Source organism: Chlorocebus sabaeus, chromosome 1, assembly GCF_047675955.1.
Source record: "Chlorocebus sabaeus isolate Y175 chromosome 1, mChlSab1.0.hap1, whole genome shotgun sequence".
Classification (NCBI taxonomy): domain Eukaryota; kingdom Metazoa; phylum Chordata; class Mammalia; order Primates; family Cercopithecidae; genus Chlorocebus; species Chlorocebus sabaeus.
Genome location: NC_132904.1, coordinates 103,897,082 through 103,917,649, shown reverse-complemented (window position 1 = coordinate 103,917,649; position 20,568 = coordinate 103,897,082). Strand labels below are relative to the sequence as shown.

General features: G+C 35.0%; 1 protein-coding gene across 3 annotated transcripts in view; it reads left to right on the top strand.

Annotated features, from left to right (window-relative positions):
* Positions 1 to 20,568, top strand: part of CWF19L2 (CWF19 like cell cycle control factor 2) — a 122,486-nt gene that overhangs the window by 11,577 nt on the left and 90,341 nt on the right. For all 3 annotated transcript variants that reach the window (XM_038005260.2, XM_008020726.3, XM_008020729.3), the window contains 5 exons: positions 2,589 to 2,699; positions 4,012 to 4,131; positions 6,467 to 6,560; positions 12,293 to 12,408; positions 16,882 to 17,534. In XM_038005260.2, the coding sequence (XP_037861188.2) occupies positions 2,589 to 2,699; positions 4,012 to 4,131; positions 6,467 to 6,560; positions 12,293 to 12,408; positions 16,882 to 17,534 (1,094 nt within the window). The remainder of the gene's footprint in view (positions 1 to 2,588; positions 2,700 to 4,011; positions 4,132 to 6,466; positions 6,561 to 12,292; positions 12,409 to 16,881; positions 17,535 to 20,568) is intronic.

Here is a 20,568-nt window from a genome sequence, read left to right as displayed (position 1 = left end):
GACACTTGATCATAAGGCTTCACTTTCTAGCATGGGAAGTATATTACTTCTCCAAATAAAATGAGATTCTGTTGGTAGGAAAGAAGAGGAATAACTAGCAGTCTTTGTGCTAGAAAACCCTAGAAGAGAAGTACAGTGGTCAGATGTTCCCTTTATATTACTCCAAATGTATTTGGGGTGAGGGGTTGGAGAAAGAAGGGGAGCAGGAAAGACTGGAGTCCAGAAGACTAATTTGGTCTCCTGGAATAAATTGTCTAAATGAGAGATAAGATCTGATCTAGGGCTGCTACTTTAAGGATCAAAGAAGAGAATATTGGTTTGGTATTTTGGTTGCAGGTAACAGAAACTAAATTTAAACTGGCTTTTGCAAAAAGGAGGGTTTATTATTAGAGTACAAAATTCTCATAGGGCATATAGATGCAGGAATGCAGCTAGGCTTCGAGAATAGCTGGAATTAGAATTGTGAATGGTTTTTGCAATTTTCTTGCCGTTTTTCATTTCCCCTACCCTGAGTTGTAGTTTTAAAAAAATTTTTTGCTGATTTCTATTTCTCATGACAGAAATGGCCTTTTCCAGTGCCTTTCCGGTTCTTAGTTTTAGATAAGCCCATTCAGACCTGATTTCAGATTCCTGAGGAATGGCTCAGGTTGGTATGAATCGGGTCGGATGCCTACCTTTGAACTAATCAGTAGTGGCCAGGAATAGAGGTAGGCTTCTGTGGTAATCATGTATTCACTGTATGGTATATTTGATAAATATTTTAGAAATGAAAATGGTAGGCTTGAATGTGTGAGGTAACATGATCCTGAGTTTCTGACTTGGTTAAGTGGGTGGTTGTTCCAGATAACTCAGTTCAATAATATACAAGAAGGAGTAGATTTTGTAGAGGAAGATGATGGCTTTATTTTCTATTCTTACTGAGTTTAGCATGCCTTCCAACTACAGTAGATGATTAGTCAGTGAAACTTTGGTTAGACAAATTTGAAAGATATCAGCACAATTGATTGTAGTTCAGGCCATCAGAATGGATTTAACGACCCAAAGGAAATGTTTAGAGATTAAAAAATCTCATGGGCAAAGAATGGAACCCCAAATAACATGGATATTTAAGGGCTGAGCAAAGGAGGAAGAGTTCATGAAGGAAATGGAGAAGAAACAAAGAGTGGGAGAGCTGAGAGGTGTCATGGAAGCCAGGAAAGTGAGTCATCAACAGAGTTGTATTGAGCAGAGAGGTCTAGAGAGCTGAAGACTGAAATGTTTTGTTGAATTTGGCACAGTGGAAGCCATTGGTGAGTTTGGAGATGTTTCAGTAGATTAATGGGGACAGTAGATATATTGTATGGTTTTGAGAAAATGTATGACAGTGAGAGTGTGAAGGCAGTGCATGTAGACTACTCTTTCAAGAAATTCATCTTAGAATGGAGGCTGGAAGATTAATTCCTGCTAGAGGAGGAATATATAGGGTCAAGGAAGGTCCCTCTTCCCTCCTTAAAAAAAAAAAAGGATGGGAAATGCTTGAGCATATTTCTAGGCCATTAGGGATCTTTGATGCTGTGAGAGGAGAAGATAATGGATGGAGCAAGGTCCTGGAGGAACAGAAAGAGTTGGTATCAAAATCTTTAGAGCAGGATCTGCCTTAAATGGGAGGAGTTAACCGGAAATAAGGATAGGCACAGCCATAAATGTGTTGGGAGTGAGTAGGAAGATAAGGTGGCCCCAGTTTTCTTGATGAGGTAAGAGAAGACATCATTTGCTGAGAATATGGGAATTGGTATAAAGCTCCAGGAGGGTGTTGAAGAAGATAATGTTATCTGCAGTTTTAGATCAAGGGAAATCTCAAAATGTGAAACTTAGGGGCAAACAGCAAACTCATTTACCTGGGTGTTGTTTCCCCTGTTCTAGTGAAGCAGAGATGTGAGTAACTATTTGATGTTGGTAGTCTCTGAAGCTCTGTGCTGAAGTGTGTTCTCTACTTGGCAGTTCCCATTTTTTGTTTTTGTTTTTGTTTTTTTGTTTTTTTTGCCTTCTCTTGGCTTGATAATAAATGGATAAGAAAATAAAAATAATTTGGTTGTGTTTTGTGAGTTTAACTCAAACTAGTGGGTTTATATGCTTTTTTTCTTTAAAATTTCTTTTCTTTTTTTTTTTTTTTTTTTTTTGAGACGGAGTCTCTGTGGCCCAGGCTGGAGTGCAGTGGCATGATCTCAGCTCACTGCAACCTCCGCCTCCTGGGTTCAGGTGATTCTCCTGCCTCAGCCTCCTGAGTATCTGGGATTACAGGCATGCGCCACCATGCTTGGCTAACTTTTTTGTATTTTTAGTAGAGATGGGTTTCACCATGTTGGCCAGGCTGGTCTTGTACTCCTGACCTCAAGTAATAACGCCTGCCTCAGCCTCTCAAAGTGCTGAGATAACAGGTGTGAGCCACCACACCTGGCTCTTTTAAATTTCAATGTCATTTTGTAAAGGGGAAATACAGTGTGAGAATTTTTTTCTAGGATGTTGAATTTCTACCACTTAACAGCACAGAATTTTTATATCAAAGTATGCAAATTTGAGATTTTCACTTACATGCTAAATGTTCTTAGAGCTCTGAAGATGAGTGGGTTGAGGCTGTTCCATCCCAGACTCCTGACAAGGAAAGGGCCTGGAAAGTGAAAGATGAAAAGTCAGAAAAAGATGACACCCAAATTATCAAGGTAAGCAAGCCACTTGATTCCCTTTCCCTTTTCCTTTTCCCTTTCCCTTTTCTGCTTTCCTTTCCTTCCTTTCCTTTCCTTTCCTTTCCTTTCCTTTCCTTTCCTTTCCTTTCCTTTCCTTTCCTTTCCTTTCCTTTTTCTTTTCCTCTTTCCTTAACTTTCCCCTTTCCTTAACTTTCCTCTTTCCTTAACTTTCCTTCCCTCTCCCTCTCTCCCTCTCTCCCTCTTTCCCTGTCTCCCTGTTTCCCTGTCTCCCTCTCTCCCTTCCTATTTTAGAGACAGGGTCTCACTCTGTTGCCCAGGCTGGGCTGCAGTGGCACAATCAGAGCTCTCTGCAACCTCAACCTCCCAGGCTCAAGTAATCTTCCCACCTCGACCTCCCTGGTAGCTGGGTCCACAAGTGTGTGCCACCACTCCTGGCTAATTTTTTATTTTGTGTAGAGATGGGGTCTCCCTTTGTTCCTAGACTGGTCTCGAACTCCTGAGCTCAAGCAGTCCTCCCACCTCAGCCTCTCAAAGTGCTAGCATTAGAGATGTGAGCCACCACACCTAGCATACCACTTGATTTTAAAGAAAGAAGTATCAACTTTTGAGAATAAATGAATATGAAAATGAAAGATGATTAAAATTTCTTCAGGAGAACAGTTAGACTTTGAAAACAATATACTTTATGAATAATTTTGGCAGTAATGCTGTTTGCTGAATGTTTAGAACCCCCTTTCCCTTCTGCTGTGAGAAAGTCAGTACTCCTCTCTATTCTTGTTCTTTAGAGTCTTTCATGCTTTTGATTGTTGATAAGAAGTGGCACTTTCCCCTTATATCTCTGAAGCCTTATACTGTTATCTCTGTCTGACCCTTCCATAGTGAGTAGAGTTCCATCACAGTTTTTCTTTCCCTTCACCTCATGCCTTAATTTTCTTAACAATACTTAACAGTTGAATAGTTCACAAATTTTGGGTTGTAGTTCATCTGCCTAAGGAAGAATGTAATTTGTCCACTGTTAGCCACAGGTGAAGGAAGAAAGGTGAACAGGAACTAAGTTTGATTGCTGTGTGCCAGGCCTTGGTTGGATGCTTTAGATCTGTTATCTTGCTTACTCTTTAAAACAATCCTGAAAGGTAGGAATTTTATACCTTTTTATAGAGGAGAGACTAAAGAATAGAGAGATTAAGAAACTTGCTTCAAGTTATATAGGCGTGTAGGACTTGATTCAGATTTGATTGCGTCCAAAATCCCTGCCCTTATTACCAAGTGTTTATTAAATTCTAATCAGTTCAGATTGAAATGGCTGCCTTTTTTTTTTTTTTAACAGAGGGATGAGTGGATGACTCTTGATTTTATGTGTGTTAAAACTGTGTCGTCATCATCACTCAAAGCTGAAAAGGAAACTATGAGGAAAATAGAGCAAGAGAAAACCCAAGCACTTAAACAGGTAAGAGAATATTTGAAATGCTTTAACTTTCTAATTTCCCTTTAATAAACTTATGAGACATTTATATAAGTGCAGTTTAACTTGTAAAATAATATTTTATTTTTTATAGTATTTAATACAATTAGTGAGAAGAACTATGAAATATATCAGTTTAGGAAAAATAAATTTCCTGTAGGAAGTGAGTTTAAAGGTTTACTAGATTTATACATCTAGGGCATATATAAAGTTGAATGAACATTGAATTTAGGTTAATATCATTAAATTGAAAGTGAACTTACTCAACTTTTGTTTCAGTGTACGTACTGAATTAGATACCATAAAAATACTTCCATTTCAAGACATTTAGAAATTCTGGTGGATAAAGTGTAAAATAAACATGCTTATTTTATGCTTTATGGTTGTCACCTTGCTTGAAGGAAGCAATAGGAAATCTGTAGAGACCAAAAAATGAGGCAAAAGCATGAATCCAGAGAAGTAAGGAAGTGCTGAAGCTGATGACTTTCCTAGGGGCATCACACAATCCTGGTAATCTGGAATTCCAGTTTGTACTGTACCAGGAGCATATGTTTCTTTTCCAGTACTCAGTATCTGCAATTGTCAAACTTTATTTTTTTATCAGCCTAATAAATGGGCGAGAAATGGTATTTCATTGTTTTTGAATGCATTTATCTGATTGCTATCAGAGAGGCCTTTTCATGTTTTTTGGTCATTCAGATTTCTTATACTGTGAGCTGCTCATTTATGTTTTTTGTTTACTTTTCAACTAGGGTTGTTTATCTTTTTCTAACTGATTTATAGAAGTTCTTTATGTTTTCAATACTTTGTCTTTTGTACATTTTCAGAAAGTATCTCATAATTTGTTTAGCCTCTTGTCAATTGTCCTCCTCAGTATGCAATTCTGGCCTTTTTTCTCCTGTTGAGTATCTTATGTGTATGTTTTTGAGAGTCTAAGACCATTGGAAGAAATTCCTTGACTATAGATATTGAAAGATTTTGTGGTAAACTAACAAGGGAGGTGACAGAACCCTTTTTGATACAAACTATGAAATCAAATCCTTATGGGTTTGCATGTCCCTTTAGGTTAACCTTTAACTTAAATTTTGTCCTTTGAAGGTTCTTTACTTTTTCGTCAGCTCATGGATACATTTAAAAAAGCCCTTTTAAAAACAAATTTTACACAGCATTTTAATTTTCAGTAGTATATTGTATTCCTGGAAGCTAAAGTTCCTGACATTTAGCTCATTCCATTTCTTGCCATCCTCTTGCCATTACTACTTCTTGTAGGAAGGATTTTCTAACCCCCTACTCCCCACGGTCAACTTAGGTATCATTAGTATGTAGTTCTTTAGCACCCTTTACTTTGATCTCACTTACCTATATTTATGTTGCTTGATTGTCTTTCCCCCTTCTCTAGACCATAATTTATTTAATGGCAAGGACCATGGCCACCTTACAAATTATAGTCCCAGTGCCTGGCATTGTGCTTAGAACACAGGAGGCACTTGCATTGTGATTAGGCTACTATCATCTCTTGACTGGATTACTGCCACAACCTTCTGACTGGACTTGTGCCTCTAATCTTGTTCTCCAGACTTTCCTCCATGCTGAGAGCCCAGTTTGCTCTTTTTGATATAAAGCTGATCACGTTCATGAGTCTCTTTTGGCCCCAGCATGAAACCCTCACAGCAGTTCAGAATGGCTCACATGGCCCAGTCCCTGATTGTTCTACAACGTAATCTCTTGTCATTAGTCACTCACAGTTCTAAGTTTTAGCCACTTAGAATTACTTTAAGTTTGCTGAAAGTGCTGCACTTTCTCTGTTGTTTTAAGAACATGCTGCTGTTCTTTCTACCTGAAACGTCTTTATGTTCCCTCCCCCCACAAAAAAAGAAAATGCAGTTAATTTCTGCTCGTCCTTAGGCCTAAGATTGCACATATTACTTCCTATAGGAAGTTTTTGATCCTTCAGTGTGAGAGGGATTGGAATTCTTTGTGCATCCTCAGTACTGTATATTTCTGTCTTCAAAGCACATGTCTGTTTTTATTGCCTGTATTCCATACTATAGTAAAAGCTAGCAAGGGCTGATCAGGATTTTTGACAGTTAAATCTTCTACAACTAGCACAATTTTGAGATATAGTAGGCAGTAAATAAAAACATTGAATGAAGGTGAATTTAGACATTTCCTGTAAGTTACAGAACAGCATGTCTTAAGAATGTTTTAAATGATTTGTCCAGGGTTATGACTATTAACTGGGTCTCAGATTCATTATTTGTTAATTTTTAATAATTTGTTAATTTTTTGAAATTTCACCTCTGAAAATAATTTGTTCTAGTCCAAACTGATGGAAAGAGAATTGAATCCATACTGGAAGGATGGTGGGACAGGTCTTCCACCCGAGGACTGTAGTGTGTCATCGATTACTAAAGGTATTTCTACATTTTGATTATAGACACACAGGGATTTTTTTTTTTTGAGACAAAATCTCGCTCTGTTACCCAGGGAATACAGTGGCACAGTCACAGTCACGGCTCACTGCAGCATCCGCCTCCCTCTCAAGTGATCCTCCCACCTCAGCCTCCCAAGTAGCTGGGACTGCAGGTGCATGTCACCACTCCCAGATAATTTTTTGTATTTTTTGTAGAGATGAGGTTTCACCATGTTGCCCAGACTAGTCTTGAACTCGTGGACTTAAGTGTTGACCTAACCGCCTTGACCTCCCAAAGTGCAAGGATTACAGGCATGAGCTACTGCACCCGGCATCAGGCATGTCTTTGATATTATAATCAGTTTACATATGAGAAAGCATTGATAAAAATTTGCAGTCTTTGGAAGCCTAATCTAAATTATTAGTATTTTGGAAGATTGTCTTAATTATGTATTTGGGAGCAAGTTATTTAAATATATAGTTTTGTGCTTGAAAATATTCTCATATATGAGTTTCTACTTAAAATGGATTAATATAAAGTATGATTCTGTGAGTACATAATAATGCATTTGGTTTGTTATATTCTATAACAAAATGTAAAAGTATTGTCTGAAATTTCATGAAAATAATGTATAAAAACTGAAGATGTGGTTTATATATTCAGAATTTCCTACTTTTCTAGAATTCATAAAATTTGTATTGACCTTAGGAGAGTGCTATTATTTTCCAGCAGATGGAGACAAAATATTTAAATGTCACATAACCATACTTTATAACACAATTTTAAAAATACTTACATTCCCATTAAGTGTTGTGTTGACACTTCAAAAGTTTATTACAATTAATCCAGCATACAGATGGTAGTATTATAAATTATGATGTTCTCTTTTTGTCTTAATGATTTATCAGTAGGATATTTTCCTGCTTTTTATATGTAGTGGATTTTTATTTTGGTTATTTGTTAAAATTCTTCTGTATTTTATGTAGAGATGACAAGTAGAGTCACCTTACACGTCCCTTCTTAATTTAGCAATTTTACTAACGTTATTGGTAATAGTTAACAGTTTTTTTGTCTTTCAGCTTCAGGCAGAAGTGTCCCTGCTGAGTTATGTGATAGTAACTGTAGTCATACAAGGTTCCCTTTGAAATACTGTTTCATAGAAACTTAAAAGTTTGGGGAGTGATAAGTTAGCTCACTCAACCATTACTATGTAGGACTGTTTTTATGATCTAGGCTTTTACCATCCCTAATGTCAGAGGACAGTCAATAAATTTCTTTGAAGAAAATCTACAATTGACAAACCCATTCTTTGGATCTTGCCAGTTGACAGGTTCTTTACTGAGTGGAGAAGATCCGGAGTTTTACTTTAGGTGGTATCTTTTAGCAGACTGAAACAGCAGAATCAAAGATTCTAGGAGAAAATGACCTTACATAAAGCTTTTAGAGAGCCCTTCTCCCTTCCTCTTCATATCATGCTTTTACCACTTCTCTTTCCCATCTTATGTTTATTCAGAAGGAGAAAAAATGACAGAAAGCTTCTGTCTGTCAGAGGCTAAGATCCCAGAGTTGAAATTAAGTTTTAAAAAATGATTGGCAGGTTTTACTGCATATGTAGATAGTGTTGTCATTCTATTTAGACCAATGGTAGGAGTGGAACTGTTAGGCATCTAAAAGTATTACAATATCTGTATTAAGAAGGTAGAGGTGACATAGTGTTATTGTTAAACGACTAGACTTTGGAGTCAGTCTACTTGGGATTAGAATGTTGGCATTTCCACTAATTAGCTTCATAATTTTGGAGACATTTTCTGGCCTCTCAGAGCCCAATTTATTAATATGTAATAGGGAATAATGATATTATCTATCTTACATAGTTAATGTGAAGATTAAATTAGAAACGTTTTAGCACGGTTTCTGGAATATAGTGACTACTCAATAATGATGATAATGTCAAATACTTGTATGATTAAATCTTTTGGGAAGGCTTTATCAACAGGTTTTTGTAATGATTGAAGTGATATATTTTCAATAATTAATATGTTAATCTTGATTTTTTTTCTTAGAATTCAGTGGAAAAGTAGGTTAATCATTTTCAGAGCCCATACAAAATTATTTTAAGTCATATTTTAGTAATGGGAATATTTGTACAATTTTAGAGTTTATATGGCACAGTTACATATCAGCTTTTTTCTTGGCAGCCATGTAAAGGAGAGCAGTGTAGATGTTATTTTAATATTATAGCTCAATAAACCAAGGCTTAGAGTGGCCAGGTAATTTTTCCTGTAGTCATGTTAGTATTAGAACCTAGGTCTTCTGATTGCTAGTCTAGCATTAGTTACTCTAGATTCTTTAGTGGAAGACTATTTTTATTACCATGTAGTTAGTAGGAATTCTTGCTTACAGACTCCTTCGATGTGATTTTGTTCTTCCTGTTGATTTTTTTTCCCCTCTTTATTTTTTGGCTTTTTCTGCTAGAATCTGAGTTGAAAAGACTTTGAAAGGTGGTTTAAATCGGCTGCCTTATCTTAGAGATGAAGGAGCAAAGGTCCAGAGAAGTTAATGACATACATAAGATTTTACAAATATTTAATAGTAGCAACAGCAAGACTAAAATCTAGGTTTCCTGTTAGTTAGTTTATCACTATTTTTATGTTAATCTGGTTTCTGAGAGAATTGGGGAATATAGCCCAGATTCATTTGGTTGTATTAATATTTTGTCTGTAACAGTATAACTTTGAGTTATGATGGAAGCATATGATGGAAGTTTCTTAATTTTTTTTACTTATAAATAACAGATTTGAAATCTAGGTGTAAAGTGCCACGTATCAGTGAATTTATATAATTGTTTGATATATCTTTTTCTCAGCATAGAGGACCTGAACTGTGTTACATTCATGTTTGTACTTCCTATTGTACATTCATGTGTGTGTTTTTTTCTTGTTTTGGGAGGGTGGGCATGTGGAGTCTCGCTCTGTCGCCAGGTTGGAGTGCGGTGGTGCGATCTCGGCTCACTGCAACCTTCGCCTCCTGGGTACAAGCGATTCTCCTGCCTCAGCCTCCTGAGTAGCTGGGATTACAGGCGCCCACCACCACGCCCAGCTCATTTTTGTATTTTTAGTAGAGACGCGGTTTCACCATGTTGACCAGGCTGGCCTCGATCTCTTGACCTGATCCGCCCACCTTGGCCTCCCAAAGTGCTGGGATAACAGGTGTGAGCCACTGCACCCGGCCTTGTACATTCTTGTTTGTACTTCCTATTGTAGGAGGGTTTTTATATTCATAATAAATATTCACTAAATTTTTTAAATTGAATTTCGGGATGGTACTGCAAGTTGGTATTTTTTGTTCCCTTTTTAAATATTAAATTTGGTGATTTTTTTCTTACCAAAAGACTTCATTATTGCCATCTCTGATTATAAGATTGATAGGACTATTGAAATAGAACATATTGTCAACTAAAGGTGAAATTATTATATAAATATTTCTAAAATTGTATGGATTTAACTAGTGAAGGAGTTGGCTGAAAATTTGTACTCCCATTGGATTTCCTTCATAAATGTCAACATAGAGGAATAAAAGCAGTCTAACTTTTTTCTCTGATTTTTTTTTTTCTCTGTGCTATTATATTTTGGTGATTGTTCAGGAAATTTTTACTATGTCCATCAGCATTTTATCAGTTTCACATATAATTCTCTGGAATAAACAATTTAATTATGTAGCTGAGACGTTCATATAGGTATTTATTACTGTGGATTTCTTTTAGTTATCACTGTGTAGATTGCAGATTTAGACTAACTTCTTCAAGTGGTTACATAGTTATTTTTGAACTCATCAACTATATAAATAGCAACAAAAAAGCAAGAGTAAAATAAGCTTTTGAATAAAAAGTGGAAATCATTGCATTAGTTAGAGATCTAGGTTTTGAAGTACAAAATATTTTAAGCCTATAAAGAAAAGTCATATTAGGAGAGATTGCTTAGTAAAGATAAACTTTTGAGATCTGAATGGGGGAATGGAATTAATTTGAATACAGTTAATTTGAGTCTTGAAAAATCTGTTTTTTCTTTAAGTAAACTTTTTATTGAAATGTGACATATTATATATAAAAACATTCAAAAATATTTAGTGAATAGTTACTATGAATAGAAAAACCTTCCTATAATAGATGTAAAAACCATCCTACAATTATATGTAATATATTACATATATATTATATGTGTACATAAATACACAAACCATAAGTGTATAGCAGCAGACTGATTATTTTCATAAAATGAAAACATTTGTGTACTCAGCACACATTTTGAAAAATCTTGTTAGTCCCGGAAGCCCCTTTTGTGACTCTTCTGGTCACTACCTTGTCACCAGAAGGGTAACCATTATTCTGTTTTCTAGCACCAGAAATCAGTTTGTCCTCCTTTGTTTCCAGCACCTTTTGCCCACATTTTGAGATTCATCCATATTGTATATAGTTGTAGTTTTTCCATTTTTTTTGCTGTATAATATTAAATAGTATATTTTAGAAATATGTCACAATGTAGGTGTCCTGTGTACTGATGGTGGACATTTCCTGGGTTGTTTCCAGGCTGGGATTATTGCAGTGTTTTGCTATGAATATTCTTGTATATATCTTGGGGTTAATGTGTGTGCATTTTTGTTGGTCATAGAGCTGGAGCGATCTTAAAGCAGTCATGTTCTGGGGCAAGGAAAATCAGGAACAGAATTTTTATTTAAGTAATTGATTTGATTTCCTCTTTACACTATCCAAAGTGTGATGTGTAAAGAAGAAAATAAAGCCAGTTTAATCAATTTGTTGAAGGCCTTCAGATGTTCATGGTTGGTAATTATGACTAAAGTAAGATAGTTTGTTTTAACATCCACTTTGGCGTTATCTTCCATAGCTTCCGTATTTGTTCTTTGTTCTGCAGCTGAGGTAGCTTTTTTTCTTCTCCCTTTCTCTGTGTGTCCTTTTTTTTTTTGAGATGGAGTCTAGCTCTGTCGCCCAGGCTGGAGTGCAGTTGCGTGATCTTGGCTCACTGCAAGCTCTGCCTCTCGTGTTCACACCTTTCTCCTGTCTCAGCCTCTCGAGTAGCTGGGAGTACAGGCGCCTGCCACCATGCCTGGCTAATTTTTTTGTATTTTTAGTAGAGACGGGGTTTCAGCGTGTTAGGCAGGATGGTCTCAATCGCCTGACCTCGTGATCCACCCGCCTTGGCCTCCCAAAGTGCTGGGATTACAGACGTGAGCCACCACGCCCTGTCCCTCTGTGTGTCCTTTTATTCCTTAATTATTTCTTGGAATGTTCTCTCTACTCTTACCTTTTTGAAAGAGAAACCCAACTCATTTTTTTGAGCCCAGTTTGTGAAATTTTCCCTGACCTCCTACTTAGAAATAAACCTTTCCTTTTTTCATTTTCTAGAACCCATTATATCTTTTTATAATAGCGGTCACATTATTTTTATTGTAATTAATTATGTCCTTTTATTCTTATTCTCTTAGATTGCAGTTTTCTTATAGGTAGTTTTATTTATCTTTTCCTTCTTCCTAGTGGCAAAACTCTGTGGCTTACATATATAGGCACTCAAATATATATATGTTGAGTTCCAAATGCACTTATATATTTAAAGAAAAATATTTATTTTTGTATTTTAGAAGTCATTATACAAGCAATACATATTAAATGTATGATAACCACATTAAAAGTATAACTAATATTTAATATTGGAATTTAGTTTCAGTGGTAGAAGATGGTGGATTAAGCTGGCTAAGGAAGTCTTATCTAAGAATGAAGGAACAAGCTGAGAAACAAAATAGAAACTTTGAGGATATTGTAGCCGAAAGATATGGGGTGAGTATCTGTATTAAGGAGATGCCTCTTATTTTCAGAATTAGGTGAAAAATTAAGTGCCTTTAGCTTTGTTTTGTGCCATGAAGAATTGAATTAATATTAAATTTCATGTCCTTATACTAAAGTAATTTTCTGTTTTTTGTTATTATTAAACGTGTCATATTTTTATTGACATAATGAATGTAAAACTTAAGTATATAAAACTTAAATGTGGTTGTGTTTAATGTAAAAATAACATTTTCTCATTGTGAGAAAATTTAAACAATGCTGGAAATCTGAATGGTACACTTCTGGAGGTAACCACCATTGAAATTTTTGTATATTCCAGAGTTAGGTGTATTCTAGAGTTTGGGTACTTTATGGAATTTTTTTAAAGAGTGTATATATACTCTTAGTGAAACTGTGCAACAGTATATATTTTAGAAACAGTTTCCCCATTTTTCTGGACAATCTTTCTATTGCAGTAATTATTGATGTTCTTTCTTTTTTTCTCTTCAATTGCTGGAGGAAAGCAGGTTTAGAAAGTAGTAAGATTTCTGGAATATATTTTTCCAGATATTTTCCCCAGAATTTTATTTATTTATTTTATTTAATTAATTAATTTTTTTGAGAGGGAGTCTCGCTCTGTCGCCAGGCTGGAGTGCAGTGGCCAGATCTCAGCTCACTGCAAGCTCCGCCTCCCGGGTTCACGCCGTTCTCCTGCCTCAGCCTCCCGAGTAGCTGGGACTACAGGCGCCGGCCACCTCGCCCGGCTAGTTTTTTTGTATTTTTTAGTAGAGACAGGGTTTCACTGTGTTAGCCAGGATGGTCTCGATCTGACCTCATGATCTGCCCGTCTGGGCCTCCCAAAGTGCTGGGATTACGGGCTTAAGCCACCATGCCTGGCCTCCCAGAGTTTTAAAGTAGACTCGTGGAATATGCCCTGGCTTTTTAAACTTAATAATGTACACATAGTTGGTTGCCAGTAAATACAGACAAATGTCTGTAATGACCTCTTAATATTTTCTTATATATTTACAGGCTTTTCCTTTATCAGTTTGTCAGTAGATGAACATTTATATGCTTTCCCTTTCCCCTGTTAAATAGTGCTGTGCTGTCTATGTCCAATGCATTTTGTATATTTTTCTTGGTGAATTACCAGAAATGACATTGCCTGTTTAAAGGGTATAGACATTTAAACCAAGGTACATATTCCCAGATTTCTCTACAGGAAGAATGAACAAATTACACTTATAAATATCTGTTTATCACATAATTTTCAACAGTAAGATTCTTCCTTATAGTTTATGCTATTGTGATTGGCAAAGTTTTTAAGTTTTGCTTTTGTTTTTATACATTTGTTTACTGGTGAATTGGAATTTTTTTTTCCTTTTCTTTCTTTTTTTTTTTTGAGATGGAGTCTCACTCTATTGCCCAGGCTGGAGTGCGGTGGCACGATCTCAGCTCACTGCAACCTCCGTCTCCTGGGTTCAAGTGATTCTCCTGCCTCAGCCTCCCAAGTAACTGGGACTACAGGAGCATGCCACCATGACTGGCTAATTTTTGTATTTTTAGCTTTTAGTAGAGGTTGTGTTTCACCATATTGGTCAGGTTGGTCTTGAACTCCTGACCTCGAGATCTGCCCACCTCAGCCTCCCACAGTTCTAGGATTACAGGCGTGAGCCATTGCTCCTGGTCGAATTGGAATTTTTTTTACATTTATTTTGGCCATTTGTACTTTTTAGTGAATTGACTATTGATATTATTTGCCCATTTTTCTTTTGGGATAATGATTTAAGACTTTTTAATAAATCTGTTCAGATTTCTGCCCCTCAATTTCATGTTTGTTTTTTACTTCATTGATAATTTGCTATGGATAAATTTTGAATATTTTTACCTATCAAAATCCCTCATATTATTTTTTCATGAATTAGTACTCTTGGTATAATTCATTGACAGGCCTTCCCCACTCTACAATCGTAAAAATGTGCAGCTGTACTTACTTGAGTACTTGTTCAGTTTTATTTTTTATGTTTTATCTTTAATTTTTCTGGAATATATATTTGTGTATGATATGAAATAGGCATCAAACTTTTTATAAGTCTTATGTAGTTGTTTACTATATACTGAATGAAATTTTTTTCTCACTAATTTGAAATGACACATTTGTTATACATTAAATTTTCTTATATACATGGGTCTGTTCCTTTACTCTCAGATCTGTTTCATTGATTTTTCTATCTTTTCCTGGAATTTGTATCATACTGTTCTAATTATTGTGGTTTTCAGTAAATTATTCAGATAGCAAATAATGAACACCTACTATGTGGTAGTCACTAAAATATTAGCTTTGCTTTCCTATATGTTTATTTTTCTTAGTAAATTTAGTTTAAGCTCAACAGAAATAAACATTTTTCCAAAATTTGTTATAAATTTACAACTTTTTGGAATTTTGATTTAAATTTAACTAAATGTATAGATAAATAAAGGACAACTAGTATCTTTATAATATAGAGTCATCTCATTCCAAAACACTGAGTATTTATTTATGCTCTTCAGTATTTTTCTCTGTGCAGTATTATGCATATGCCATTGAGGTTAATTGAATTTTAAAAATGTTTTCTGACTTGGTGTTGGTGCTGTTCAGCCCTTCTTTTAAACTTTTATTATTCTAATTTTTAAAATTTTGGGTTATGTGGGAAGGTAGTTATATGCAAATAATTATTTTGCTTTTTTCCTCTCTGTTAATATTTAAACTTTCTTTTCTTGAAATAGTTATAATTTTAGAACTTTGGTAACAGGATTGGAAGCCGGTATTCTTGTCTTTTTGTCTTTAAATAATGACTTTTGCATTTAAGATTAAGAGTATCATGTTTAAGTATCCTTGTATTCAAAGTTGAGTAAAAGGTGCTTGTTTTTTAAATTTTTATTGTTTTAATTTATGTTGTATATGTTTAAGGTATGTATTTCATGATGTTTTGATATGCATAGGGAAATAATTACCAGAATTAAGCAAATTGGTGTATCATTTATCTCACATAGTTATTCTCCTTTTTTTGTGTGTGGTAAAAGTACCTAAAATCTACTCTCTTAACAAATTTTTGGTATATAATGTGATATTATTAACTGTAGTCCTCATGGTGTACATCATATCTCTAGACTTAGTTATCCTAAATAATGGAAACTTCTCACTCTTTCACCTTCATCTTCCCATCCCCTCTCCTTCCAGTAACTACCTTCCTACTTTCTGTTTCTATGTATGATGCATCTTTTCCTTGAAAATTGTTTTAAAGTTTGCAACTACAAGAACAATTATTTAGACTTGACCAGTGCATTTGCCATTGGGTTTTTAGCATCTGTTCTTTTTTTCAGAGATCTTTGCCCTAATTCATTTATGGTGCGACTTAATCATCTTGAGTAATTTTTTCCCTCAGAATTGCTAGTGATATGCCCCCTGATTCCCTGCATTTTTGAAGATGATTTTCTTTTGCCCATACCAAAGAAGGATAATTTGACTGTGAATTGAATTCTCTATATAGAATTATAGCTTAATTTTGTTTTCAAAATTTAATCTTCATTCTATTATTTATTATTATAGATGAGCAGCTGTAAGTCTGTCTTTCCTTTGTAGACGATTTGTTGTTTATCTACCCCTATCCATATACAGGCTCACACTTATTCACTCCTTCTCCGATCTAGTCCTTGTAGTTCTTGTAAAGGTTTTTTTTTTTTTTTTCCCTTGAGTTTTGAGGAGTAGGTATTAGGGTTTTTTTCCTGTGTTTGTCTTCTTTCTGTCCCCCACCCAAGGCTATTGGATGAGTCCTTCTGAGAAATCGGCTGGGGAAATTTTCTTATATATTTTTAAAATTAATGCTTTTCTCCCATCACCTTTGCTCCATCTTTCTGGAAGTACTAATAAATGCATATTAGATTTTCTAGAATCAATTGTTCTTGTGTCTTTTTTTTCTTATAACTTACGTTTATTTACTACCTTTTCCTAAAATGTAGAGAATTTCCAGGTTAATTTAATTTTCAGCACTCTCTTTTCTTCCTTTTGGTGTATCTGTACAGCTTTTTGGGACACATGATTTTTTATTTCCAAGTCTTTCTTGTTCTTGAACTATTCTTTTTTTTTTTTCTGTGAGAGTCTGTTTTAGCAGTTTAACCTCTTGAATTTCACAACCAGTAGGAATTAATTATTTTTTGAAAAGTTTGTCTCTACTGTTTTCTGTGTTATACTTTGTGTTAGTGCAGAGCATTTGGTCTAACTGGCCATCCTTTTGGAATCTTTTTTGTTATTTAATAATTTTTAATTGTTTACACAAGTTTTTTAAAAGTATTCGTTTCAGTGTAGGATGATTGTATGGGTCTTCTTTCACCCCCTTAGTGGACTTTTCAGTGTGCCACTTGGCAGTGAGTCGTGCGGTACGTGGGGTGCAAGTCACTGAGCCGTTCCTAATTTTAGATATCTTGTTTAATTTTTCTCCTTTGTAGTCAATGGAAATATTTCAGTCGAAATTAGAAGACGCTGAAAAAGCTACATCCACGAGAGAAGATTGTAGACGGGAGCGGTGGAGGAAACCCACATATTCAGATAAAGCACAAAATTGTCAAGAAAGTAGAAAATCAGACTTAGTAAAATATGATAACAGGTCAAGGGATAGATATGCTACAACAGATACTGCAAAAAATAGCAATAATGATAAATTCATTGGTGATGAAAAGGATAAGAGACCTGGGTCTTTAGAAACATGTGGAAGAGAATCTAACCCAAGGCAAAATCAAGAGTTTTCTTTTGGCAATTTGAGAGCTAAATTCTTAAGACCCTCTGATGATGAAGAGCTGTCATTTCACGGCAAGGGCAGAACATTTGAACCACCTAGTTCATCTTCAGCATTGGTAGCACAGGGCTCTTTGCGCAGTGGTTTTAGAAAACCCACCGAGAACAGTGAAGACAGATTAACATCATGGAGTCGCTCTGATGGGAGAGGAGGCAAGAAACATTCAAATCAAAAGCCACTGGAAAGCAGTACTGACGAATACCAACATGTTCCAGAAGATACAAGAGAAAAATCACAAGATGAAGGATTGAGAGGTGACGCTCCAAAAAAAGAACATCTACAGGACACAGAGTCTACATTTGCTGGGTATTTTGTCATTTTTTAACCTAATAAGTGAATATTAAGATCCAGAGAGTTCAAAGAACAGAGCTATATTTTTAGAACATTAGTTATTAGCTATGACTATGGTCTCACATTTCTTAAAATTGATAGAAGGGGTAAGATATGCAGATTTAACAATGCAGTATTGTGTTATGGATTGCATTTTATTTCATAGATTTTTTCTTTTTAAAAGAGCTGAAAGAATTCAGTAGCTATATTTGTTCAAAATATGTTGCTTCTTTGCAATTTAAAAAACTGAATGAGTTAATGTTTTAAATGTATGTGCTGCAGGAGATATTTTGGTAGATTTTGTTACCAATGCCATTACTTTCTAAGGAAATTATCTTATTGTTGAGTATAATCATGATCATAAATACTGCATATCTACAGGAAGTCTAGGAGACAAAAGGAAAACATGCTGCCACAGCCCAAATATAAAGTGACAAATACATGCCAGAGATCTTGCAGAGGGGAGCATGAATTATGGTTGTTATTTTGCACAGAGAAAGAAATAATCCACTTTGGGCAATTGACAGATTTTAAAGATAATGTTAGAGTTTTAAATGTAAAATATATGTTGCACTTATGTAGGGCTGGGTCAGAAGATGAGGAAACCCAGGTTGAACGGGACTAAACCTAAGATAATTTGCTTTAGAAATTTGCTGGTCCTGTTGGAGATAGCCAGAAAAAACAAAACAAAACAAAACAAAAAACAAGTGTCCAAAGGGTAATAACTTACACTTGAATGATCATTAAAATATGTTTTAAAATAGCACCAAATGAGTGGGACACTAAAGGAAGAGGTTTTAGGAAATAATAGAAACCCGTGGTTGTAGTAGATAAAAGCACTGTGGTTTGGGGTTGTGAGTCTGATAAATCACTTTTGTTAATGACTCCATCTGAAGCAGTGGATTAGAAAACTCAGTGTGTAATTTTCAGTGGGAGGAAGCTGGCAAAATCTGAACTGAGTGATTAAGCCGCAGTCAAATGGACTCTGGTTCACGTCAGGGCTTTCCTCCCAGGAAATGGAAAGAGAAATCCAATTGTATTGACTAAACAAACATGGTAGGGATTAGTGTCTAAGGCTGTGTGCATATGTAATTGTCCAGTCTTCACTCCAGGTACCCTGGGTGGTAGACTGTTTCCAGTTCCCAGTCGCTACGGGAATGAGGCTGTTATTTCCTGATACCATTAGGATTGGGTTAGCGTTTGGATGATCTGAAGGCCGCCTTCTGTGATTCTAGCTAAGCAACATGTCTGTAAAGTAATACCACACAATTAGTATTCCAACTGGTTGTCTGATTGCTGCATATTTATATGTCTTATTTAAGTTGTAAGCTTCTGATAGATACACTATAATACAGGCACTCACTGAAAGCTGTGTATGTATGTGTGTGTATATATATATATATAATTTTTTGGTTTGAAGACAGCACTCATGAAAAGCTATATATGTGTGTGTATATATGTATGTATATATGTAATTTTTCCTTTGAAGACAGTATTTTCTGTTCGCTGTGTTGATTTGATAGCACAGAGGGTTTGAAGCTTTCTATGAATTCTGCGATGGGCTAGAGAGGGAAAAAAAAAAATCTAGGAATCATCCAAAAAAAAGATTCCTGAGAATGTAGAGTGGTTGTAAAGTAGGAGACCAAGACGACAGGACCTTGAAGAATGCCTAGAAAGATCCAGTGAAATATTGTTAGAAGTTATTCATTTGTCTGAACATTATCCTGGGAATATGTTGCATTTTTTATAAAATGCTAGAATTCTAGAGAGTTTTAGGACTAATGAATTTTAGAACTAGAAAAAAATAGAAATGATTTAGAACTAGAAGAAATAGACTGAGCCCCTGTATTTTGCAGATGCAGAAACTGAGGGGAACTCAGGTTATGACTTACACAGTGTTTATGTAACTAGGGTTTCCAGATTTTTTTAAAATAAAAAATAAATTCCTTGTAATATTTGGATATATGTATGCAAAAAAAAATTGTTATTTACCTGAAATTCAAATTTAGCCAAGTGTCATGTATTTTATCTAGCAATCCTGTGTATAACACTTAAGCATTTCCTGGTCTATCACCTTTCGTAAGAGTTGACACTTGACCTTGCTGTACTTCAGTTTCCTTATCTTAAACCAGGATACCAACGGGATCTATTTCATGGGATTGTCGTGTGAGTTAATGTGTATGAAAAACTTAGCATAATATCTGGCACTTAGTAAGGGCCCCATAAATCTTAGCTGTTATTGTTACTATTGATATTATTATGTAATTAGTTATTTGCAGAACTTAGGCTCTGTATTCTGATGTCTATTTAGCTTGCTTTCAGATAAGGTTAAAAATGGAGAACCTTGAATTTGCTTGGAAAGAAAAATCTTTTTCTTTTATACATTGATTATGGAAAAGTTATTGATATGCTCCATGAGAGTAATTTTGTTAGAATACAAGAAAAGTTGATCAGTTTAGAGGCATAGGAGAGAGGAAAAAAGATAAGCTGCAAGAAGGGAAGAATTTTCAGTGAGGGACTAGGAAATAACTTTGTGTCTTGTAAAATGAATATTACCATATATCATGGGTCAGTCTACCAGACTGTAAGTTGTTACAAATCATCTTTATCTTATATGAATGGTCATGATTGGAAAAATTAGTTGAATTGGTTTTTACTTACTTACATGTATTGTTTATATATCTTTAACTTTCTTGCTATATACACCAGTATTATTTTTTAGAACATGCCATTTGTAATCTTAATAAATATATATGTATAAAATTTAAACAGTATAGACAGAAGAGTATAAAACAAGAATATAAAACATAGATGAGTATAAAATGAAAATGTAAATCTACCTTTCATGTTACTTCTAACCCTAATCCCATTTGCCAGGTTAACAGTGTTAGTAGTGTCTTTCTAAATTTTTTAGTGTATTTGAAAATGTGTAATATATATATTTAACTTAATGTATAAAATTTTATAAAAAACATATAAAACCTTACATATGATGTATTTAGTATATGTG